General features: G+C 39.2%; 1 protein-coding gene, 1 long non-coding RNA gene and 1 other non-coding gene across 4 annotated transcripts; 1 reads left to right on the top strand and 2 right to left on the bottom strand.

Annotated features, from left to right (window-relative positions):
- Positions 1-3,472: 3,472 nt before the first annotated feature.
- On the bottom strand, positions 3,473-12,657 carry LOC121733794. Its single transcript, XR_006036615.1, has 3 exons — positions 12,468-12,657; positions 11,847-11,848; positions 3,473-3,505 (listed from the first exon to the last, which is right to left on the bottom strand). It is a non-coding gene; the product is annotated as an uncharacterized LOC121733794 (long non-coding RNA).
- Positions 9,511-9,584, top strand: Trnai-aau. Its single transcript has one exon. It is a non-coding gene; the product is annotated as a tRNA-Ile (tRNA).
- A 104-nt stretch (positions 12,658-12,761) lies between the features above and the next one.
- Positions 12,762-22,631, bottom strand: LOC121733771 (coiled-coil and C2 domain-containing protein 1-like). 2 transcript variants are annotated; one of them, XM_042124122.1, is made up of 14 exons: positions 22,319-22,631; positions 21,886-22,096; positions 21,465-21,675; positions 20,785-21,101; positions 20,084-20,302; positions 19,862-19,953; positions 19,366-19,533; positions 18,087-18,273; positions 17,327-17,465; positions 16,172-16,399; positions 15,507-15,684; positions 14,117-14,268; positions 13,488-13,614; positions 12,762-13,162 (listed from the first exon to the last, which is right to left on the bottom strand). In XM_042124122.1, exons 1-14 carry the CDS (start codon positions 22,361-22,363, stop codon positions 13,043-13,045), a joined length of 2,394 nt encoding a protein of 797 aa, XP_041980056.1. In that variant the 5' UTR covers positions 22,364-22,631; the 3' UTR covers positions 12,762-13,042. The 2 variants fall into 2 exon arrangements, with proteins under 2 accessions (XP_041980056.1, XP_041980065.1); XM_042124131.1 differs by having other exon boundaries at positions 13,488-13,578.
- Between the last annotated feature and the right edge of the window lie 3,969 nt (positions 22,632-26,600).

Below are 26,600 nucleotides of genomic sequence, written 5' to 3'. Positions count from 1 at the left end.
GAGTGAGTGAGTTTACCGGAGGCCCAATCCCCTAACCCCTACCCTATTCCCTTCCCTACCCTCAACTATTCCCTTCCCTTCCCTACCCTTCTCTATTACCCTATTCCCTCTTAAAAGGCCGGCAACGCACTTGCAGCTCTTCTGATGCTGCGAGTGTCCATGGGCGACGGAAGTTGCTTTCCATCAGGTGACCCGTTTGCTCGTTTGCCCCCTTATTTCATAAAAAAAAACGGTCGCCGGCGACCGGCGGGCGGCGGGCCCCCCGCCTCCCACCCCGCACGTCACCCCCGCTTTACCCCTACGCATAACCGGTCTTCCGACTGGATTATGAACTTAAGAAGTGACCATTGTGCATCGATTTTTTTGGGATAAAATATGTTATTGTAAAAAAATTAACACCCAATTTTTTTTGGACTAATGAACTCATCTAATGATACCTAAGCCTCAAAAAAAATTTGGCAGGTAGGTTTAATTGCACCCTGTATATCATGATTGCATAATATATTGGCACAATAAAATTACCCTTTATTCACCTGGATTCAAAGAAAACTTCCTCATCACTGAATTTTGGTCGAATTCTGTGTAGGTGGCATCGTTGTTACAAAAAATTATTATTTGTCAATTATTATCGAAATACATCAAGTAATTGGACTGATATAGAACGATATTTCCAGTCGTTGTGGGACTACCAGGAATACGAAAGTGGGTTAAGCCCGGCGTGGGCGGACGTGGGAAGCTGCGCGGGAATATTGCATGTTCCATTTTAGTACATACGTTTGCAAAAGCTTTTAAGTTGTTCAATATATATTTTTACCCCCATACTAATAAACAACAACTTACTAGTAAACTAAACTAAAAGTAGCATGCTAGGAAACAACAACTTTCGTTAGTAGTAGTGCCCGATTTCTTGCAAATTTAGGCTTTTTTTTTTCAATGAAATAAGGGGGCAAACGAGCAAACGGGTCACCTAATGGAAAGCAACTTCTGTCGCCCATGGACACTCGCAGCATCAAAAGAGCTGCAGGTGCGTTGCCGGTCGGAAGGGTAGGGAAGGGAATAGGGGACGGTAGGGAATGAAATAGGAGAGGGTAGGGAAGGGAAAAGGGTAGAAGATTGGAGTTTATACACTTAACAGAGTCGTTGGTTGGTTCATCTTCGGCACTATAAGCCCTAGTGAATAGGAAAGCTGCAGTAAAAACTGAAAATACATCAGAAACGAGATATTTAACACAACATTAAACAGGTACAGTCGCTCCCTTTGTTAAAATATGCTAGTTTACTTTTCTAAGTTATCACACTATAAAACAACATTTTATAGCCTATTTCCCACGCGTAAAAAATCGTATTTTATCAATCTTTTTTTTTAGTCTATGCTGTCCCACTGCTAGGACAAGGCCCAAGGTCATCCATTATGCTCGCTTCTGCGCCACCGCTGGCCAGCCTGACTGGTATGCTTCCAGCTCATCGCGCCATGTTTTTATAGGCCGGCCACCAATCAATATTTGTTATGAAAAAACCCTAATGTAGTATTTTTAAGTTTAAAATTCCTTTTCTCGATATCGATATCGGTGTATTTACGTCTGTTTTAGCCGGCCGGCCGGCGCGGCGTTCAAGTGCAAGATCGATGCAAGTTCAAGGCGGACGCGGGTGCGCGTGCCCGTGACGTCAACGCCATTCATGCCCGCCCCCGCCCTAGGCCGCCCGCCCACCGCGCCCTCGCTCAATGTCGCCGCTCCAAGGCACGGGGTAGAGGCTTCGTTAGTCCGATATATTTCGAAATTTGTCAAAATATAATATTACACGACATCAAATAATATTACAAGACACGGGGTAGCTTTGCTGAGTCCGATTTTGAAAATTGTCAAGTAATATTAAAAGTTGAAGACGTGAGTAACTAATTTATCGTGTTCATCCACTCACGCCTTTCGGGGTTTTCGAGTCGGAATAATGATTTGAACACTGAATAGTATTTTAAAATAATAAAACCGACTTCAAATTGTACGTACTTAATTAAGAATTAAAATTCCCTATCTCAAAAAATTACTGAACCGATTTTGATGAAACTTGCAGTTACTTATTCCCTAAGTTGAACAATACACAAGATGCACAAACATAAAGACATACATACATACATACACTTTTGAAATTTGGTACATTTGTTCAGAAGCTGCAATAGAAAACTGGACAGTTCTGGAAATAGTACATACATACACTTCGAATTGATAACCTCCTTTTTTGAAGTCGGTTAAAAAACTGTGCATTATATGTGTAGCCAGATATATATTAGTCAGGTGATGAAGTACATAAGTTACAAGGTTTATTCAAGTTATAAGGAAAAAAATGAGTAAATGTCCGTATGTTCCAAAATGTTAGATATTGTGTTCTTGCACACTCGCGTCTTCAGTTATGCATGTCATCAAAGTAAATTAATATTGTATAATTATTTATCTAGTTCAAAGAATAAACTAAAGGCGTTTAGTCATATTACTATGTTAATTTCTAATATCTGTGTATCTTGAGGTGTTTACGTGCAGCTTGGTTCTATTCACACGTAACTAGTTTAGACGTAAAATGACAACACATAATATTGTTATGTCTTTCTAAACTTTATCTCTATTGTGATTGACGATAAAACATATATTTTTAGAGTAACTTTTTCCTTACTTAAATAATTTTGTCTAGTAATTTTCCTCTTGAAACAAACAAAAACCAATTTCTTACTCAACTCATATTTTATGCTAAAGTTTAGTTAGACAATTTACTATTATGGCAATATGAAAAATGATACTAAATAGTGCACAGTAAATATTAATTAAAAATCGTTCATTTTATATTTATAATCATTCCGATCGAACAACTTATGATGTTTTACCCAATGGCCAATACCCGCCCAAGAACTGAAAACGCTACCTCGTGTGTCTTGACTCTTGTGCCGCCTTCTCGCAGGAAATGAAAATAGTAGAGCCTGCGGACTTTTGAATAAAAAACACTTTGCTGATTAAAAAGTGTTGTGCGTATTGTGATAGTCATCATCAGTCTATTACCAACCTCAGCTAAAATAAAAGTAAAGGGAAAAAAAACCTAGATCTTTTCTTTTTTCCAAAACCTCCTGGAGAAGTACTAAGTCTCATGGAAGCGATATTTACGTTATTATTTTATTTCTTTACGTTACCTAATATTATAATTTGTCTTTTTAAAACGAAGTCATCTTCCATCATCAATTCAGTTCCATTTTAAGTACATTTTATTATTAAATAACCTTGCAAAACGTATACGTCGATCTATTTCTAGAGTATTATTTTTATATGCCTGGGGTGAATAACCCATATGTAATATTTATTACTAAGTTATAAATAACTCAAAGAAAGGGAGCAAACGAGTAAAAATATATCAGTCAGTAACTTGAATCCCACACGTAAGTTGCAAATTCGAAAAAAAAAGGTTTCAGTGCTGCTAGTTTAAATAAGAACCTAACTTAGTAGCTAGTTTTGGCCTTTACTTACTACTTTCATTTATTTGAGTTGCCTGCAGGGCCCCCGTAAGGGCTACTGGCGCCTGTGTGCAAAAAAAGGATTTTGGCGCCCCTTTATGCAAATTTTTTGGGATTTTGGTGTTGGCGCCCCTAAAGATGGCAATTTGGCGCCCCTAGAGGATGGCACCCGTGTGCATTACACACATTGCACATATTATGGTAGCGGTATGCCTGAATATTTTTTTTAACAATAGAACCACACTCCCACATAAAAGAGGAATGATATGGTACAAAATATACACTTTTCTAGCACGAGGATTCTACTTTATGATAATTATATTTCTTACAATTCGAATTATCCTAAAGTGTGTGATAGTTACTGTACTTTTTTATAAAAGATTTCAATATATTTTAACCAAAGAACTTTAGCTATGTCTGGCTTTATATTCATCCCTTACTATTTTAAAGGGAACAAACAAATAGCCTGATGGAAAGCGAATACCACGCAACACCGGAGCATTTAAATTTTTTTTTAGTCAGCCTGTTAATTTTTTTTTACATAACTCAATGACGCATATCAATTATTATAAGATAAAAATATAATATTTAAAAGTTCTAGAAAACTCCCAACACCCCCAACACACCCCGGCCGCGTAGGCGTCTGACGTCAGCGCCGAGGGGTGCCGGGGGTTGCTGGGGAAAGCCGGGGGGTGTCGTAGGCGGGGGATATCGACCGCCGCAGTGGCTGTTTACTCCGCACCTGAATGGAGCACACTGTCAAGGTCACTTTCATGGATAAATACAGAAGTGTATGGAATGAATAGTTGTTAGCTTTTGATAAAAGGTGTGTTTTTTTAATGATATTCTGGGCTTTATGTGAGAACGTTAAGATGTTTGGAAGTCAAAAATAATTTGTTACACTACTCGGTAAAATATTGTTATTTGTATGGGCAACTTTGCGTTTTGCGGCGCACTCATGTAAAATACTCAAAGTTTTTTCGACTTACACATTTCTTTAACATAGTTACTTATTTACAGGGCCCCCGCTATCATATGTGCAATGTGTGCAATGCACACGGCGCCATCTTTAGGGGCGCCAAAACCAAGGTCCCAAAAAATTTGCCTAAAGGGGCGCCAAAATCCTTTTTTTGCACACAGGCGCCAGTAGTCCTTACCCTGTTTATTTATTATTTAGGGCCTAAATGTGGCAGTGTGACCTATGATCTAATAGATCCGAAATTTTATGCTCTTCTAATAGAGCCTAAAAGTTTGGCTATAATACCCTGTGTATCCTATGACCTAGATCATAGCCCATAGGGCACAGGGGACATGATTTTCCCCAAAATGTATCATTCGGCCGCACTCAGAGACATAATATTATTTTAATGAAGATTAAACTTCAATTTAATTAAGTCTTATGTCAAAATCTTCATTTGATTACTGAAGTAATTAATATTCATCGCTGAGTGCGGGTGTAAGACTTTTGTTTCGCCCCTTCCCCCAAAAACATTTTGATTGACGTGGGAGAGCCATGATTCGGCACGAATGGGCCGGCTCGACCGGAGAAATACCACGTCCTCACAGAAAACCGACGTGAAACAGCGCTTGCGCTGTGTTTCGCCGAGTGAGTGAGTTTACCGGAGGCCCAATCCCCTACCCTATTACCTTCCCTACCCTCCCTTATTCCGTTCCCTTTCCATCCCTACCTTCCCCTATTACCCTATTCCCTCTTAAAAGGCCGGCAACGCACCTGCAGCTCTTCTGATGCTGCGAGTGTCCATGGGCGACGGAAGTTGCTTTCCATCAAGTGACGCGTTTGCTCGTTTTCCCCTTATTTCATTTAAACAAAAAAAAAAACAACTCGTGACCGCGCTAGTTCTGTGAATGTATATGAAAGTAAAAAGTAAACATTGTAGCTTTCAGTCCAGTAACTCTCCTTTGGAACAGTATCATGTTGAATAACAGTCTTGCGAGTTCGAATTCGTGATCATACCTTGTGAAACTGTTTCGACAATTTCCTTACGCGCTAATCACCGGTTCTTACCGGATCACCACCGGCAAGATTGTGGCTTCCCTGCGTCACACTGACGATTATGACACGATTGTGACGTGGGACGGTATTTGAAAAACACGGAAAAATGATGGAAAAATACAGTTGCTCAATAGGTCAGTCGGTTGGTTATTTCGTAATTGCTGCTTTACACGTGGACTGTGGAGTATGGATAATGATAATAATAATAATAATAATAAGCCCGCAGGGCAGCTTGTGGCGAGCTGTTGGGGAGTAGCGACCCCACGAACCCGAGTGCTCCCAGGGAAGCCCCTGTTCTCCATCTCCGGCTTGCCTTCACCGGCCGGCCGGAGTGAACACTGACGGAGAATCAGGCCCTACCTCTGCCTTGCCTTAACCGGCCGGTCAGAGTGGAGTCGCAAGAGCTTCGGCTCGGAGGGAGGATGTGAAGCGAGTGGGCGACGTGATGGGACCCTCTGAGGGTGCAAATGACCGTCGTTTAAAGTCCAGCGACACCTCTCCTGCCTCAAGCCGCTCTGTCAATGTTGCCGCCTCGGTGCACCGTGCGTGCGACTATTTTGAGGGGCCCATTCAAAGAGTTGGCGAGTCACCGTCTGCCAATTTTATGAGACATGTTTTCTGCTTCTTTTCTTCTGCCACGTTGTATCGGCAGACGCAATAGTCCTTCCATAGTCCTAGTTACCCAGTCCACTAGCACCTCACCCCCATAGCCCGGTATCATTTCTAATATCCATTCCCTGTAATAGTCCTACATTGGCCGCTGGCTCTCCTTGGTTGTACTCCCATAGTGCATATAGGGAGAGTCGCCGGCCAGTGTCACATAACATTTAGATTAAAACTGTGTAACGGGCCTCTACGTGTTGGCTTCGGCCCCACGCATGCCTTCCAAAGGTCCGGGATTTAATTGCCCGTGAGCAAGGAATACCTTACACAAACATAATAATAATAATAATAAACATTTATTCAATATCCAATTTATAATGGACGTAGAAAAATGGTTTCCTGTAAAACGTAGTGATTATATTATTCTCTTTGGTTTCCTGAATCTAGATATTACGAGTATCTAATTTCCAATAAGATATCCATTGACAGGGAGGTTTTTTCTAGCTCTAAGGGCTTCGACTTTTGTATGGGCGTTTTCACGACGCTTGGGGGCTTGCCCACACAAATCACAGTGCTACTTTCATAGTGAACTCTATACAGGGGCATCATACACACCCTAAAGTTTTAATACTTAGTTTTGCTCGCAGAGCTAGAAAAAACCTACCTGTCAATGGATATCTTATTGGATTGATCCTGATAACACGTGCCTTAGTTTCAGTAATCGTGCAAGCCTAATAAAAAACAACTGAGTAAACGTATTTACGTATTATAAAGCAGACTTAGAAGGTTATTGTTTCCGCAGTCCGCTACGTTTTCTTTACTTCCTTTTTCCTAAACAGGAAGCTTGCAAGCTCGGTACAAATGTGAATAAAGCAGATATTTATATCGGTGGTCGAGATCGGGATGACCTGCGACCTTTCCCACCCCTCGTCGGTCGATAAACTGACTTTATCTGAATAGGTATTAGGTACTAAGCCCATAATATAAGGTAGTACAATGTTTCCGAAAAAACAATTCGTTCTTCCACATTACCAGCAGATGGTTATACTAAAAGTTTTTTAGGTACCTACTTACATGATGTTAATATGTTATAGGTACCACAGATTTCTAGACATGAAACGCCCATCCCACGTTATAACAATAATATCTATGGCGCTTCACACCACGTCAGTCTGGCCCCATGCTAAGTACCAGAAGGACTTGTGTTACGGGTACCAGACAACGGAAATAATATATTTAATACTTTTATACTATACGTGGGAGAGCCATGCTTCGGCACGAATGGGCCGGCTCGACCGGATAAATACCACGTTCTCACAGAAAACCGGCGTGAAACAGCGCTTGCGCTGTGTTTCGCCGAGTGAGTGAGTTTACCGGAGGCCCAATCCCCTTACCCCTACCCTATTCCCTTCCCTACCCTCAACTATTCCCTTCCCTTCCCTACCCCCCCTATTACCCTATTCCCTCTTAAAAGGCCGGCAACGCACTTGCGGCTCTTCTGATGCTGCGAGTATCCATGGGCGACGGAAGTTGCTTTCCATCAGGTGACCCGTTTGCTCGTTTGCCCCCTTATTTCATAAAAAAAAAAAAAAAACATATATTTAAGATTTTTATTATATGTATTATACACATATTTAATACCCATCCATGACCCAGGAACTTCGAAAACTTTTTGTTCCGTCGGCGGGATACGAACCTGCGACTCCCGTCTTGAGCTACCAATAGCCCGCCAACTGAGCCACAGAAGGCGTCATCTATACTTCTATACTAATATAATATTATAAAGAGGTAAACTTTGTTTGTTTAATTGTAATGAATAGGCTCAAAAACTACTGGACCGATTTTAAATATTCTTTCACCATTCGAAAGCTACATTATTTACGAGTAACATAGGCCACTTTTTATTTTGGAGAATATAGGGTTCCGTAAGATATTTCAGTTTTTCGGAAACAACCAGAAAATTTACTTATTTTGCGTACGCTGCATAAACTATAAAAGATAGAACTATACAATGTTCTAAGTAAATGTAGATCTTATAAATATCTACAAAAATGTCCGCGACACACTATACCTATCTATGTCAAGTGAAGCACAACAACCATTTTTTTTATTTAAAAATGTAGATTTTTTTTGGACTACATTTAAACGCATTTATTTTACTCATGCTAATAATCCTTATCAAAATAAAGTTTGGTTTAGAAGTTATGGTGAAATTAAAATATTGCGATTTACGCCCGTTTCGAAGTGGGCGCTACCAATGCCACAGAATAGATAATAGTACGAGTACCAATGCAGGGGTGCGCATTGTACACATTGAAAAGGTCTACAGAAAACTCCGCGATGGTATATTTTTTTTTTTTTTTTTTTTTATGAAATAAGGGGGCAAGCGAGCAAACGGGTCACCTGATGGAAAGCAACTTCCGTCGCCCATAGACACTCGCAGCATCAGAAGAGCTGCAGGTGCATTGCCGGCCTTTTAAGAGGGAATAGGGTAATAGGGGAGGGTAGAGATGGAAAGGGAAGGGAATAGGGGAGGGTAGGGAAGGGAATAGGGTAGGGGATTGGGCCTCCGGTAAACTCACTCACTCGGCGAAACACAGCGTAAGCGCTGTTTCACGCCGGTTTTCTGTGAGAACGTGGTATTTCTCCGGTCGAGCCGGCCCATTCGTGCCGAAGCATGGCTCTCCCACGTATAAGTATATCTCTTATCGATATATCCCACAATAACATATTTTTTTGTCATTTACTTTTAACTTCAAATAATGGCTAATTTTCGAAGCGATTTTAACCAATACGGCAATAATCCTTATTCAATTAAATACTTCAAATACATTATTGATTTTGGCCCTTTACAGCATAATTACATATTACGATTTTAATTTTAAATGAATATTTTCGAAGACATTACAGATTTAAAATTGCGGGACGTAAGTAGCTTTTGCGGCAGTACCGACCAATGCGGGCCACGGGTAGTAATGAATATAAATTATTTAAAATCAAACTACTGAATCGATTTTAATAATTTTTTCAGTGACTTAGGCCATAATTTATTTTATACCCGTGCGAAGCCGGGGCGGGTCGCTAGTGTTATAATAATTATGCTGCTTGTTAGCCACAGAAATGGATCTAGCATAGTAAAATTAGTCGCGACTTCATTTTCACAGAAATTTTGCATAACAAGATGCGTATGATATAAAATTTGGGCGATTAAAACAGTCGAATCGACCCGGAAATATGTTGTTGTACGAAAAAACGTGGGTAGTTTAATCCATTCTTATTAGCCATAATAATATAATGGTGGAATTCAGATAACTCGGAGCCCCGATGCGAGGCAACTGGTAAAGGTGCCAAAATATAATTAACGCTGAGCCTACCGTAGCACACTTTCGCCAACGTAGTTAATGGCCCATTAGCTCAGTTGGTTAGAGCGTCGTGCTAATAACGCGAAGGTCGCGGGTTCGATCCCCTCATGGGCCACAAATCTTTTTTCCTTTTCTATTGATTGACAAATTGTAAAATATTATTATATAAAATATTATTATTATGACATAATTATTATCTTCTTCTTTGTATATAAAATTCTCGTGTCAGAATGTTAGTTACCGTACTCCTCCGAAACAGCTTTATTGATTTTTACCAAATTTTATATGCATATTCAGTGCCCATACTTATTTAGTCACTTCAATAAAATAATATGGGCGAAATAAACGGGCGGCAAAACAACGTTTGCTGAGACAGCTAGTATATAGTTACATAAATATCTGCATTAAAAACACAAATATCTTTTAATTTTCCATCTCGCAGTATTTTGACCATAGAGTTAATATTACCTAGGTAATATTAACTCTATGATTTTGACATAATAATATAGTTTTTGACCTACAGTAGTTTAGTAAAGTGTATTATAGTCTGTAGATACTAAACTACTGTAGATAGGTAAAGATCGATGTCAATAATTATTATTGTTATCTATTTATAAGGTGTGAATTAAATGAATTGTCCTCTCTCATATCTGCTCTCAACTGGATTGTAAGACCGAATTACCGGAAAACATCAATGCACATTATACCGAGTAAACAACTACGAATATGTTACATCTATCTAGTACCATCATAGTATCTAATTGATTCCTAGACAGGTCATTTACCACGTAGGTCCGCCATCTGCCTATGGATCAAATTATCTCATACTAGATGTTCGGCGCGGCTTCGCCCGCGTAATTTAGGAATATCTCGGAAACCGTACATTTTCCGCAAAAAATAGCCTATGTCCCTCCAAGTGTTCTATTCTTCATGTGTGCCAAATAACATAAAAATTGCTCCAGTAGTCCTTAAGATAATAAGCAATTTCAAATAATCTAGCTATCCACCAGTCACCTTGACAGATGAAATATGGAGAATCTGTCAAAAAAGTTGTGAATAGCCTATTCGGCACTTTATTAGACAGTGGTGAAACAGGCGCTAAGTCCGAAGTCGTAATCTGTCGGATGGGTATGACTACGCGACCAAATTACGTAGGTGCGCCATCTGCCTATGAATCAACTTGTCTGATAGTACATATTATATACAATGTGTAGTAGTGACACAAACTTACACTTATACTCCACTCGGGCTGACTTGTCGCTAGCGGTCATTGACTCCCTGTTAAAAACTTGTCATTTTCCATCTAAAACTATATCTGACACTTCATTGTCAATTGCGGTTTATATGGAAAATGACAAGTTTTTGACAGGGAGTCAATGACCGCTAGCAACAAGTTAGCCCGAGTGGAATATAAGCACAATAGACATAACGACTTTTACCACTAGTCGACTTGAAAAGTTAACTAATATGGAAACTACACAGATTAACTTTTTATAGCAAGTTGTGGCAAAGACTTGCACTCTCAATAAAAAATCAGTTCATTGATCATTGAGAGTGCAAGTCTGTGATTTTCAGTGATTTTCCAGGTTTTGCTATTATTTGACACAGTAGGTAAGTACTAGGTAATAACATCCACCTAAAAATGATTAATCCACTTTTAATGGTAAGTGGTAAATAAGAGACATTGATTAAAAATGAAATACGTATAACATAATAACATTTATTTTCGAATAAAAAATTATAGTTTACTATTATTTTACACTTATCTACATTTGCGGTTGAATATTTTGAGATTTTAAGTCACAGGCTCACGAATTCTTATCACAAGTGGTCTTACACACATTCTAACTTCTTTGTTATTATGCATATAAGATATTTAAAAAACGTACCTTCTAATGAAATCACAAATTTAACATTTTCCTAAATACCATAAATTCATAATACGAGGAAGAAAAATAAATTCATGGAAATAAAAATATAGATTTTGATAATTGTATGAATTTATATTTACTCAGTTGAGAAAACTCTTGAATTCAATGGACAATCAAAGCTGTTTTTAACGGTTTGCAACCATATCATTTTCCCAGTTTAAATACAGTACGTTTTATATTAATACCAAATTTTGTTTTCGTCATAAGAAATAATATGCACATATAAATGCAGTACTGCAAGCTACAATTACAGCCCTAAGCTACAACAGTGGCATATTTTATAATTATGCACATAAAATGTTTACTTATAAAGAATATTATGAACTATACATACAACACTCGGGGTGCATTTTTCATCATCACAGTCTCTTTTAGTATGTACTACATAATATATTATTAAGGGTCTGTTTCGCCACTACCTAAAAATTTACGAATAGGCTATCCACCACTTAACTTGACAGATCAAGTATGGAGAATCTGCCAAATAAGTTGTGAATAGCCTATTCGGCACTTTATCAATTATCAGAAAGTGGTGAAACAGCTTTTGCACTTGTCTTTCGGATTAACAAAAATAAGAAACAAAAAAAAAAACAAAATTTAAACAGTTTCAAAAATATTTTAGCCTTTATACGTGTATAAAAATATCCACAGTCACCACAGTGCTTAACTTAAACAATGTACTGTATTTGACTGTCAACTGACTTTTTAACGTATATCAGACAAATACAACAATTTCGTTCAAGTAATCCGCTATCTTTGTTAGCAGTCAGATAACTGTACAAGAAAGATTTTTGTGTGAATATCGTTCTTTCATAAGCATACGCTCATACGTCAACTTTTCCATTCAACGTAGTTTTCGTATCGAGCATAAGCTAACGTTAATAGGTGAGGACGGTTTTAGCTGAGAAGAGGACAAATGTCAGCTGATAAAATAATTATGATTGATGACATCAGTAGTCAGTGCGCTTATAATAGTGTGACGTCATAGCTCACGAGCCAGCAATTCCCTTTGTTGACAAGCCGAAGAGGACTCCCTAATGGGCTACAGCGAAAGAAATGATGATGACTTAGAGCCTATCCACACGGGCGTTGGGTCAGCGTTGCGTCGACGCAGCGCTGCCGTTTGACGCATAGCCGGCCACACGGCCGCTGCGTCATCGCAGCGTTATTACCAAGCAGTCTCAATGTCAACACCTCCTCCCGCTTTGTCTCGGGGGCTGCTGTCCATCATGTGTGCGTTGCGCGCTGCTGTCACGACGCAGCGCGCCATGTGAACACCTTGGTTATTTGTATGTAAAACAACGCAACGGCAGCGCTGCGACGACGCAACGCTGACGCAACGCGCCGTATGGACTGGCTCTAACGTTAAAGGACTGTCCGCACTGCGAATTTTAATCGCGCGGATGTAATTCCTGCGAATTTATTCATACCTTATGGCGAAATTTTTATCGCAAGTACGTACGTACGTACGTACGGTACGTACTCTCATAAGATTCAATGTGTTAAAAAAATCAGCACGCTTAAAATTCGCAGTGCGGACAGTCCCTTATACTCTTTAGTGCGTCCACGCGTCTGAATATTGAGCGTCCCGTCCGTCGCCGCGTCCGTCCGTCGGCTGATGACGATGGTATTACGTCACAGTTCACGTGTCTAGCACGAGCCAACGATGCACCTCCTTGACGACCTGCGGCGCGCCGAGCGGGCTGCGTACACGCGCACGCACCTCCAGCGTCCCGCCTGCGGCCTTGCGTCCGTCCATAAGCTAAAAATATAGATTATTGTCATTAGACTCCCAGACATTTTACTATACCTGCAACATACCTTTTTATTTTAGTCTATACTAAAAAGGTGTAAGGACGAACAACACAAAAAACAAACAGGTTAATATTAATTATTATACGATTATTAAAAAACATACGAACGTAACAAGAACAGAGAACATCAACATAAATAAGTACTTAACTATGTCTTACATAAGTACTGATCTTATCACAAACTTTTATTCTTACAGCGTGAAAATGGGGCTTCAAGACAAATTAATTCAATCCAACAGCTCTATAACTTCATCACAAATGAAGTTGACTCACCGGGAACGAGTCGTGTATGGTGACGGTGGTCTCCAGCGGCGCGAGTTTCACGTTGACGGTACCGAGAAGCGAGTCCTTGGAGAACCACCCACTGCAACACATACAACCGCTACAGCTACTGTCCGACCTGGGGGCCAAGTCGGCTTTATAGGCATGTACGCCGATTTTGACAGTTTAATCCCAACATTAATACAGCTTCCTTGCAGCACCCGCCCCTAGTCTTGCCCCGCCTAACTCATAGACATATTTTATTTATTACTACAATTTAATTTAAAATATTTTGATAGAAAATATAATTTGTATAGTCAAGCCTCTAAAATTCATAAAATTAAAGTTAAATTGTCATTAAATCTAGAGAAATTTAGGCCGAACTCACTCTGAGGGTGGCTGGTCGAAACGCATTTGGCGCTAATTTGAAGTTAATTTTACCGAGATATCAATATACATACGTCTCTAATGTCGAAGCTGCATTAATATTGGATTAACCTGATTCACAATACGTGACAGCCAATAAACACTTGCTGCTAAAGCCTTAGAAAGCGACATTTGGAGGAATGTATGTTCTTATTGTGCTCATTCAGAGAGTGCCATAGCATAACTGGTTGTACTCATCATCATGTAGAACTCACCCTCGGGAATAAACCTCCAGTTTAATAGCATGTCGTTTGAAGAATCTCTGGCAGTTGCGTGACGTACGCGCGATGGGCAGCGTGAACGTCGCATCGTACTGCGGGCTGCTCGTGTCCTTGATGACGGCGGTACGGTCAGAGACCGGTGCTTCCTGGAAAACCGCCGTGGAACATGTAATGAGTGGCTGCCCGAGGGGGTGGTAAACAGGGCAATTGCCCGGGGCCTCACCTTCCCAGGGCCTCGTAAGGTATTTTATCGTAAGACAAAGGGCCTCGCAAACACCTGCCGCCCGGGGCCTCGCAATGGGTAAGGCCGCCACAGCATTTAATCAGTAGTAGCAGTTGAAAGTCCTAAAATATGACTGTTACACGCTTTGTTACACACGTTACAATCTTAATATTGAAGTTAAATAGCCATTACCTAAGTTGAACCCCTCAAAAAAACTTTCTAAAAATTGTAACCGCATTTATGGTGCAAGGACTATAACTTTTTCAAAGCAAGAACTACCATCTTCTTTGCTAGGACTTAAGTATCTGCCTTCAGTGCTAGAAAAACTTTGCTAGTAGTTACGAATAATAAAAACTAGCTAGTATGTAGTTATGTAGTTTTCTATATTGCTTGGATAAATCGATTTGTATGATAGGTGTAATTATGAGGATCCTAAACTTTCTTTTATCCATTTAGCGTAAAGAATGAACAAACACACCTTCACGTCCAAATCAATATTATAAATACGAAAGTGTGTCTGACTGTCTGTTGCCTCTTCACGACCAAACGGCTGAACCGATTTTGCTGAAAGGTATGGAGATACTTTGAGTCCCGAAAAATGACATAGGATACTTTTCATTACTGAAAAATGTACGGTTTCCTCGCGATAAACGATGGTGCAACAGAGTTGCGGGCGTCATCTAGTTAGTAGTGGAAGTATATATAAAGTAGATACTTCCACTGCCGCACTCAGAGACAAAAGGGAATATGCGATATTTTTATTTTTGTGTTTATTTTAAAGAACTCCATGTAGAATAGGCCACGAGTATATTAAAAAAAATAAAACACTGGATTTTACTGCAAAAATGCGGTTTAAAATTGTCAATTTAAATTTTGGCGCCAAAACGGATCTATAGTCTGTATGACGTCACTACTGTGTGACAATAATTATTGACAATAGCCCCACTTGATCGTACCTTTCAAAAAGTTGTCATGCTCCGCGTTCCATTTAGCGTTAAAACGATAAAACACGCTCAAAATAGGAGGCATTTTGAGCGTTTTCATCGTTTTTAATGCTAAATGGAACGCGGGATAGCAGGTGTGACGTCACTGAATACTTATTGGTGTTTTGAAATCCGTTCCGTTCCTTCCTCTGAGTGCAGCAGTCAGCCTCTCACTCACCGGCGGATACCCGAACTCGAACTTGACATAAGTGTCTACATCGCTGGGATTGGGCACGTTGTAGGCGACGCCGCGCACGATGTTGAGCTCCAGCACGTTGTCGGGCAGCTCCGTGTTGCACTGCACGATGGAGAACTGACGGTTCTCGTAGTGAAACTTCGGCGGATCCTGGTTTAGTCTGGAAGAAGAGTGCTTGGATTAGGCAATTATTGTAAGGCAAAACGCGGTACTTAAAAATAAAACTTTTTTTCATAAATAAAATAAGGCGGCGTTGCTGGCCTTGACGAAGTTGTGACGTAAATGTCTTCATAGCTGAAGGATGGAATTATGTGTCTTTCTATAACATTGCAACTGGTGTTTGAAAGAAAAAATGTTCAAATATTGCTGTTGCATTGCTGTCGTAAGATACTGAATCACCCTGCGAGGATCACGTAAAGGTTTATGAATATACACCTTTGTTATTTCTTCACGATAAATTTAAATTATTTTGATTAAAGCTAAGGTAAGTATTTGTTATTAATATTTTTATTCTGAACGTACAATTTACATTTCGGATACTGTATTTACTCTGGCCTCCGGCGAAACACATTTAAAAACTTAGTACTCCTAGATATTTTTAGTATCTACCCACACAAGTTGAGAGACATTCATTATAATATCCTTACCTCTGAGCCACCCTGACTAGATCCAAGTCCTGTTTAGTCTGCAGCGCCAATCTCTCGTACCGGTTGGCCTCGGCCACGTCGCCCATGGCGCGGCAGTGGTCGCGGTTGGTGGCGCACAGCCGCAGCTGCGACTTGAGCTGCTGACCCATGTGGGACAGCACGTCGTCATCCTCAAGCGATACGTCGTCCTTGGCCGGAGTACAGTCCTCAGCCGAGATTACGTCGAAACTGGAACAAAAACCTTTTTATGCAAAGGGGCGGGAACCCTTTTCCTAATGACCAAACAAGTAAAACACTCTCGATCAACAGGGGACCACCGAAGAGGCTTGCTGCGGTCGAAGCCTGAGCGGCTTTCTCTTTAAATATGCGGTATGGACAATGGACATTGCATAGCCATAACCAATTGTATACCTCCTTTTAAGTTTGTTACATAGTTAAGGACCTATTCACCACTTCCTGATAAGTGCCGGATAGGCTATCCACCACCTAACTTGACAGATAGAGTATGGAGAATCTGTAAAATAAGTGGTGGATAGCCTATCCGGCACTTTATCAGGAAGTGGTGAAACAGGCCCTAAATATTGCATAACAGTGCGTCATGTTAAGTTGTTTTATTAGTTGTTACTTTTTGTCTTGTTATAACTCTGGCTGTGTTTTGTCCCTTAGTATGTTTTTATTTATTTTGTTATTTATCATACGATTAAAGCTGCGCGTCGACCGGGTCGGAATCGGAGCGTACGGTGCGGACGGAGCGTCGTCATATTTTATAATTTGTCAGGCGCAGAAATTACGTTCCAGTGCACGCAGTAGACGTGGGCGCCGCGCCGGCGTTACGCCGCCGCCGCCGCCGTCACTCTCTGCGAGAAGTAAGGTGTCTATTTTGTTGTAGTGTTTTTGCGTGCCTAATTACTTGAGTGATTTGGTGATACATATTAGAAAAATGAATGAATGAATAAAAATCCTTTATAGCACCAAAACAACCATGACATGAAATTTGCCATCGCGCCGCCGCCGGAAAATTTGAGACGGCGCCCACGTCTAGCACGCAGTACCATAGAAATCAATACTAAGCAACAAATCCGATCCGGTGGACGCGCACCTTAAGAGTGCTTTCATTGTTCGGTAATATATCTTATTATGGCGGGCAATACTCACGCCTCATCTAGCGTTTTCCCGGCGGCGGGCGGGAGGGGCAGCGAGGTGACGTCGACGGGCAGCCCGCCCTCCGCCGCGCGGATCAGCGGCTCGAACCCCTTCGCCGACCGCAGATACTCACGGGCACCCTCTATGTTACCTGAACAATAATAAATATCATAATAATATCTATAGACGCTTCACACCACGTCAGTCTAGCCCCGTGCTAAGTACCTGAAGAATTGTGTTACGGGTATCAGACAACGGAAATATATTTAATAGTTTTATACTATACTGTATATATTGTTGAATGGCGTTGTTCAGTCAAAGGGCTAGCTGTTTGATTGAACGGCTATTTAAACCAGTCGGCTGCGACACATACATAACAATTTAAGATTTTTATTATATGTATTATGATACACATATTTAATACACATCCATGACCCAGGAACATTGAAAACTTTTTGTTCCGTTGACGGATTCGAATCCGCGACCACCGGCTTGAGCGCTGATCACGCGCTACAGAGGTCGTCAAACCAATATTTAAGTGTTAGAAATATTACACAATTCTCTAAATCTAAACATTACAATAGTTTGCCAATGTCAATATTTTGATGCAATACTAACGCAGCTTTGTTTCTTGTTTGAATAATTGTATTTCCTATCAAACAGTAAAAATCTCAGATACGTAGATGGATGGAAGAATGACTGGATGTTGCATTTATGAAGTAAAATCGGAGTACAAAAGCAACACATACTAGTAAAAAGTATTCTCACTAACCATTCTTCTTCTCCCTATACGCGGCGTCTTTGAACTGTTTCTGCCTGAGTCGGAGCAGGGCTAGCTGCTTCTCGTAGTTGCTGGCCCGGCGAGCTGACGGGGCGGGCGAGGGGGCAGACGAGGGGGCCGAAGAGGGAGCGGGGGAAGGGGCGGGCGCAGGGCGGGGGGCGGCCGGCTTCGGTGCGACCTGAAACAAATTGCAAACACACGATTGAAGAGTGAGAGTGTGGCGGTACCCACAATTCGCCTAACATTACTGCATCGCGCTATCGAAGTTTCGTAGAATGGCAAGATATATACAACGTCTGAAATGACGTCAGTGGGCTTCGGCCTGACCGAGCATGCTATCTCGCTCGGTCGGAAGATCTTCCTTTTCGGCCGCCACTAACAACGTTAAAAGAGAATCGGTATTTTGGTGAAGTTTGGATACACAAAAGGTATATAAGGCTAATTTTATCACTAAGCGTTTCGGCAGCGCCGTTGGAGCGCGCGCGTTCGAAGATGTATGGGGGTAATAGTAGCGTTTTTAGCGGCTAACAAAACAACTGCCGAAACCAGCCTTATATGGTATGCCTTATGTATATTAAAAACTCGATTATTTGGCAATTAGTTATATGGATTCATGATTATCCGTACTACCATTGGAAAATGTACCTCTTGATAATTTCTTAGTAAATATAAATTTTCTGAATGCCTAATATTATGTACAGTAAAGCACCAAACCGTCTTATCTTCGTTCATTCAAATATTCGGATTTTACACTATGCAAATGTTTAGCCAGGAGTTGGATAAAAAGGTTTTTTAATAACATTGTTACAATATTTTAATACTATACTGTACTCGGTGAAACATGGCGGTAGCGGTCATTGGACTAGGCGCTAAATAAAAAATGCTCACACTGTGTTTAGAATATTTAAGAATAAAATTAACTTCTTATAAAGACACAGATTATTACAAATTCATCGGAAAACCTCTTGGTAACTCTTAGAATGATAATCTCCAACTTTTTATGAATTCGAAGTGATATGCTTCATATGCAGTTCATATGGAGTAGGTATGCATAATACGATATCACCCTTATGCTATATAAGTACTCACATACGGTTTAACTCTTTAGTTTTACTCCAAATCGAGTAATAATTACTGTGTGGACCTGTAACGCCATGCCCTTGATGAACAAAAAAAGGCACAGTGTGGATATAGCTAATCACCGCTACTGTCTCGATTCCCCGAGTACACCTTAGTGTTCAATAAATAGCTAAATATTAAATATACTCACCCCACCAGTGGGGAAGGGCGCGTATCCGTTGGGCGTGGGCAGCTCGTCCAACGGGACGGGTTTGCCAGCGGCGTGCATTCGGATCGCGTCTTGAAACTGTTTCACCACGCGGCCGAGACGACGGGCCTTTGACGAGTTACCCTCCTCTTTCGCTTTCGCCTCTTGCTCCTGTAAATTATTTGGTAAATATTTGCGTGAATTTAAATATGTAGTACTGTTTGTACACTTTCAGGTAAATATTTTGAAAAAATGGATGAGTTGGCTTGATGGCCCACGCATACCAATAGAATAGTGTTCCGTATTATCTTAATGGTAACTATCTAGTGAAGTTATCAAGATCGTTCTAGTTTTAGAATGAGGTAGCTTACTCTTACAATAAAAGAACTTTAACTGTATAGAATATCTATCAGATTCAAACCTAAATTACCTCCGAGACTCGACTTTGAGACTTACTTTAATATTTAAAGTTTAACCCTGAAATTAAAAGTCCATTTACCTTAAAATGAGCAAGTCTCTGTTTGAGTGCCTCATCAATGGTGGACGCTGTTATCAGACCAGGCGCTTCCGTCGGCGCGTCAGGCGCTGGACCTATTGGAATAGTGTATATTTTGTAGAACGTAGTTTACTTCATACGTAAAATATATAAAGCTTTGTGCCTTGCCCAACAATTTTTCCATAGATAACAAGATTACATTGTTATAAATCTGTTATTATATACCTGCTGAACCCTGTGTTTCACTGGCAGTTGGCTGAGATTTAAATGCAGCAGCGATGGCATCCGGAGTGGGGAGCTCGTTCAGATCCATCTCCTGTCCGGCCCGGTACGCCTGCACCACCAGGTCAAACTGCTTCACCACCTTCAGATGTTCCAACGCCAAGGCCTTGTCACCAGCGTGCTTGCATGCAAGCGCTGCCGCTTTGAATTCCTCTTTTCTTCCTGTGAACATGATTTTCCAGGGTATTAAGCAATGCCAGGGTTATTGCTAAATGTTTGTCAAAATATCTTTCTGTCTCTATCTTACAAACTGATAAAAATGAGAGAGAGTATGATTACACTGTAACACTGGTGTTTAGAAACCAAATGTTGTAAGCAAAATTGTCTTTAGAAATTATGTTTTTAGGACCCTTATATTTCATTTGTTTTGTTAGTTTTATAATAAGTTTAAAATGAAACTATCCCATTAAAGTATATAGATTTATTATGCATAATTGGAATACAAACAAAAGCCAAATACTTTGACAATTAATTAAGAATAATAGTCATTTATTACTTTTATATTCACTTAAAATTTAGGTTATCTTAAAATACTTTTATCTAAGGTTACTATAATAATTTTTAATAATTCTTATAAAAATACATTTTTTATTATGTATCATATGTATCAATGTAACATAATATTATTTAATATCAATCCTTACTCAATATGAACTTGAGTCCTTCTGCCTTCGGATCATCCTCATTTTCTGGAGTCAGAATTGGTGGAGGCTCTTTAGGTTCCGGCTTTGGTTCAGGTGCTGGTTCTGGCTGGCGAGTCCTGGGCGGAACCTCCGGGGCACTGGGAGTGTCAGGAGATGTTGGTATAGATGTTGAACGAGGAGGTGGGGCCAGGGCTGCAGGATCCTCAGCAGCGGGTTTAGGTAGACTCACGGCTGGAGGAATCTCTTCATTGTTTATTGGCTTCCCAGCTTTGGCTTGCTCCAATAGATCCTGCAGTGTTTTAAGACCACGCCCATATCTGGATGATTAAAAAATTAATATATCAGACTTTCCTCATATTATGAGTAAGTCATAAGTACATATGTCTTTATAAAAAAAACCTTTATTTTATTTAAATTGAAGCTAAAAACTTTGTCTGTGAATCTTTGAAGCCCATTAAAGCTAACAATGGAGTAAATTTGAGCAGATCAGTATCATGAAGGCTGAATGTAGGTTGAAGACTCATTATCTAATTGAGATGCCCTGTTCACTTAATATATGAGATCACACCACAGTTTAAGGAAATTAAAATGTTTTTATTACAAGAAGTGTATAAAATATATCACATAGCAAGGATCTCTCCCAATTTTTTACATTTAGTTTAGAGTTTTATATAATTTACCTCCTAGCTCGAGTATTGTCGCCCTTCTCTTTAGCGCTCTTCTCTGCTATGGTGTAGTTGGATATCCTCTCCTGTAGTAAGCTAACAGTGCTGTTGTCCACCGAGCCAGATGGAGGCGCTGGGGCAGGCCTAAGGCTCGGAGGAGGAGCCTGCTCATCATCTATTGCCAGTTCACTCAACTCATTCAAGAGATCTGGATCATCGTCATCACCTTCAAGAACAAACAATGTAAAAAGGTATTATTAAGTTGGATATATTATTCTTTTCAAAGTAAGGTTCTAACATTACACACATCTGTTTTAAAAATACACAAGACATTTTGTAAATACAATTTCAAGTAATAGTGGTAAAAGTTTTACATAATAATAATAATAATCAGTAGCATAGTTTCGTAAAGTAATAAACACAGACAAAGCCTTACCAGAACCTTCATCATCAGAAGGTATGTCTCTTAGACTGGCTGCTATCATAGCATCTAGGTCTGCTGCAGGAACAGCGGCTAGTTTTTTTGGTTTCCGAGGTTTACCACCACCACCACTTATTGCAGCCAACTCGGCCTCAAGATCACCATCATCATCTGATAAATCTAGTGGTTCATCATCATCCAAATTTGGGATATCAATAAGGCCATACTGAAAAGAGTTTACTTTTGTTTACTTGTGGACAGTGTTTTATCTTCTATCCTAAATAGTAAGTGTAGGTACATTGTTTAGCAATAAAACTTTAATCTTGTAATTAAAACAAAGTTTAAGCAGAAAGTTTACGAAGTCATATATACATTTGGTATGTAACATATACTATAGCGTAATAGGCTATTGTCATACTACTTCTAATAAGAGCAAACAATGACTCACCTGGGACAAATTGCCTCTTTTACCACCACTCGGTTTTCTAGACATTTTTTTAAAGTTACAAAAGCTGTATAAAAAAAACAATCAAAACGTTGTTTGCAGCAGCAATTCTGCTTCAATAATAGAATCAACACAGGATGATGTGATCGTTTTATTATGACATGTCTAAAGTGACTAACATTTTTGCAATTTCATAAACAACAATGTTTATATCAACAAACAACGGTGGATTCGTCGAGTAACTCCCTTCAATAACACCTATTCATATATAAATATGTAATAAAATAAATGCCTTGTTTTTTTTTATTTGGATGACGAAAAATATTTTCGAGTTTTGCTCACAGACTATTATGAGATACTACGGATGGTTTTGCTTTTGCAGCTAAAAAATTTGACAAACTGACAGCTGATTTTTGACATGTATATTTTTTTCTTAGTATAGCACTTCGGCTATAATCTGTATATTCTATCTGTAATGTGCTAATGTCATAGTCTAATAAAGTTAAAAGTCAATAGGTACCATAAACTTATAATTAGCATTATGATAGGTACGGTTAAGAAGTCATGTAGTTACAGTCTGTCAAAAAAGTAAATATATATAATTAAAAAAAAGTCATGAAATTAAAAAGTGGCAACATCGTAGTGACATCCCATAAATGAAGTATATACTATAGATGTAGTCTTATGCCCGGTTCCTATATCTAACGAATCGTCACTGTACATCAGCTACCAAACGTTTTACACTTACGGGTAACGAACCGTTAAAGGCGTTTCACAAAGTTATTTTAGCTTCTACCTGCTACGAACAGTCGTTAGTAACGCGCTAACCGAAGCCCTCCCGACGGTAATACTTCGTTTTGATATTAAAACCCTACTCATTTCAAATTTATGGTAACCAATGTTTATTAACGGCTTGATCACTTTAATAATCACTTAAATAATCCGCGTTTTATTTAATTTGGTTTGTTACGATGAAGAAAAAAAACATTTTAGTTGAAAATGTAGTTCGGCAATAATTGGTAAAACTTGGTAAGTTTTACCAATTATTGCCGAAGAGAACAAAACGCAAAATACCTATTATATACTGTGATCATTGATTTGACATTTAAAATAATATTTAAAATTAAAATTTAAAATGCTTAAAATAATGAAATCTAAAATTAATAAATAAATTAACATATCCCTACTTGATCACAGTAGGTTAACCAAATTTGGAAAAAAGTATAGTATTAAGTGTTTATTCAATTGGTATAAACAAAAATAATGTTACTTGATTAGTTTTTTGTAAATTAAATTTTTTTGCAAAATGACCCGGATAAAGGCCAACTTTGACTCTCTTTAAAAAAAAATTACAAAGAATATCGATCTCGGAGTTTTACTCTAATGTTTATATAGCTATCAACTATAATATTTTGAAAGAAAAACAAGGTGGAACAAAATTGAGGTTTTTATCACACTGTGCATCGTAAGTAGGTTCCTTTCCAGGCACCAAAAGTAAAATAATTTTGATCATTCTATTTTTAAGCAACAAATTAAAACAGTCACTACATACATACCTGCAGGTTCCCTTCACTTTTAAGTAAGGGTATATTATATTTTTAGCAAGTAAGCATTCAACGCACGGTTTATCCAGTCGAAATCTAAGCTAAAAATCTGAATGATCCTATGATTGTTACCACTATTTTCGTCGGAATCAGATCCATTCCAGTCTGATGAAATTTCTAGATCACTAAGATCAGTCTGATCACTGTCTGAATGAGACATAATGAGTATTTCTCACAATATTAAAGAACACAACAACGTTCAACCGCCTGATTTCGCGCGGTATGTAAACAACTAACGTCTAGTAAACTTGGACGTAACAAAATAATTTATAGAAACGCCACATGCTTCCATGCCCATACAATAACCTAACGGTCCGTTATAAAAGCCCTCCCTACCGCCTACCATCCGCAGGTACCAAGCATACGGTAACTTTGCTTACGAAACGTTTTTTATAGAAACACTTTCGGGTTACGCCTCGTCCTCGAATCTACCATCCGTAAGCAAAACGATTCGTTTTGTGTATATTGGAACCGGGCATTAGCCCGTCATCGCGTGGCCATTTTGTGCTTATTTTCATACAAGTAGTGTGCGTTTATTTTCTTGAATATTTCTATTTGTCGATTATTTCAAAGCACATTATGATACAGGAAAGAAAGTCAATTAGTTCATGATATCGATTAACTATAGTTCAAGTGATGAGAATCAGTAAACACACGTAAAAAGCTATGCATTTTTTATAGCCAAATTATTAATTGATGTTACATTTTTAGCACTAATGCCAATAGCACGAATAAAGGACGAATAAACTCATAAATTATCTTTTTAGCTTACAAAAATACCGATTGAAAAGCCCAAAAAACGTCGTTCAAAATTTACGTATTTTATGTTAAATTCACGTGTTTGAGGCATTCTTTGACCATTCTTATGGTTTAATATTTATCGGAACCACAAAACTAAACAATATCTAGCATTAAATGTTCACTAAAAACCTTTATTACCACTTTTATTACATAAAATATGCAGACCGACTCCTTTGTTATGTCCTAGTACGTAGAACATAACATTACACGCTTTTAACGCTTATACACCGATATAAGGATCTCTCCAGTCTATAGTACCTCTATGGGGATTGGGGACAGGCCTGCTTTAGAAGAATTTTTTTTGAAGAGTTGGCAACACTGGTTGCTGCGCGGCGCTCTCTTGCAGTGTTGTAAAAGTTACTGATTCATCGGTAGATACCGTAAACTTCCTATCTAGTTACGTTAGTAACATAGAATATCATTGTATTTAATGGCCAATATTTTACCAATAATGAACATCGAAAACCCAAATAACACAATTTGGGAAAAAATAATAAAAACCACACAATAAAAAGTAGAAGAAGTTTCAAAGTAACATGGCCGCCAAAAATGGCCAAAACTCTTTCAGTTCTTCTTCTTCAGTTGTCAGTTTGACAATGATTTGACAAGTTTTTATTATGTCAGCGTGTTCCTAAACTATTACCAGTATACTGGCCTAATCGCTTAGGCCAATGATCGCTTAGGTTTAAGATATTTTGATTTATGTCACACTTGACAGTACACTGATATTTTTTGGAAACACAACCCATATGTAGTCAGTGATGCCAACCTGCAGATAATTTCAGATCGGTGAGGAACCAATAGAAAATCTAGAAGTGTTTATGTAGTATGTTAGAAGGAAATCTACCTCTAATACTGATGTGAATGAGGATGTACTGGTTGAGAGGCACAGAGACATAGCCCAGGAAGAAAGCCAAGACGCTGTTGAAGCCCCTGTTGCCAGTGATGAGGTAGAATTAGAAAATGTACTTCCAGAGATGCCAGATGAAGATGAATCTATTGAATTAGGGGGGGAGAATGAGGAAAGAGATGAAGAACGAGTCAATGAAGAAAATGAAGGGGAGATCATTGAGGAGTTAGCAAGACATGAGATGCGCTTAAGAGACCGCTCTCTCCTCAGACGCCCTGGTAAATTCAATGATTTCGTATCATATGTCGGTACAGATTCCTATGTAGAGCCTAACACGTACAAGGAAGCAATAGCCTGCCCTGATAAGGAGTTGTGGATTAAAGCTATGGAAAGCGAGATTGAATCCCTGAAAGAGAATAAGACATGGATTCTAGACAGTTTACCCAAGAATCGGAAAGCTATTCCATGCAAATGGGTTTATAAGGTAAAGCAAAACCCTGATGATACAGTCAGCAAGTACAAAGCTCGACTAGTAGTAAAAGGCTTTCGACAAAGAGAAGACTACGACCAGACTTTTAGCCCTGTAGCCAAGATGGCAACAGTCCGAGCGGTATTGAGTATTGCAGCTAGTGAAGGCATGAAACTAAGTCAGTTCGATGTTTCAACAGCTTTTCTTTACGGTACTCTATCAGATGAAGAAATATATATGAAGCAGCCAGAAGGGTATGATGACGGGACGGGTCGAGTCTGCCTGCTAAAGAAAAGCTTATACGGTCTGAAGCAAGCTCCTCGTTGTTGGAACAGGACTATTCTGGATTTTTTCAAGGAAATTGGCTTTGAAGTCAGTGAGGCAGATCCATGCCTCTTCAAAAGAGACATTGGATACGAAAAACTGATAGTGGCTCTCTATGTCGATGACGGGCTGGTCGCTGGTACAAGTGAAGGTGTAATTGAGAAGTTCCTTGAAAAACTAAAAGAGAGGTTCAAAATTACAACGAAGGCAATCTCGTATTTCCTGGGAATAGAGATA

Source organism: Aricia agestis, chromosome 1 (assembly GCF_905147365.1).
Source record: "Aricia agestis chromosome 1, ilAriAges1.1, whole genome shotgun sequence".
Classification (NCBI taxonomy): Eukaryota; Metazoa; Arthropoda; class Insecta; order Lepidoptera; family Lycaenidae; genus Aricia; species Aricia agestis.
The sequence above is the reverse complement of the archived record's forward strand: the minus strand, read 5'-3'. Positions and strand labels throughout refer to the sequence as shown.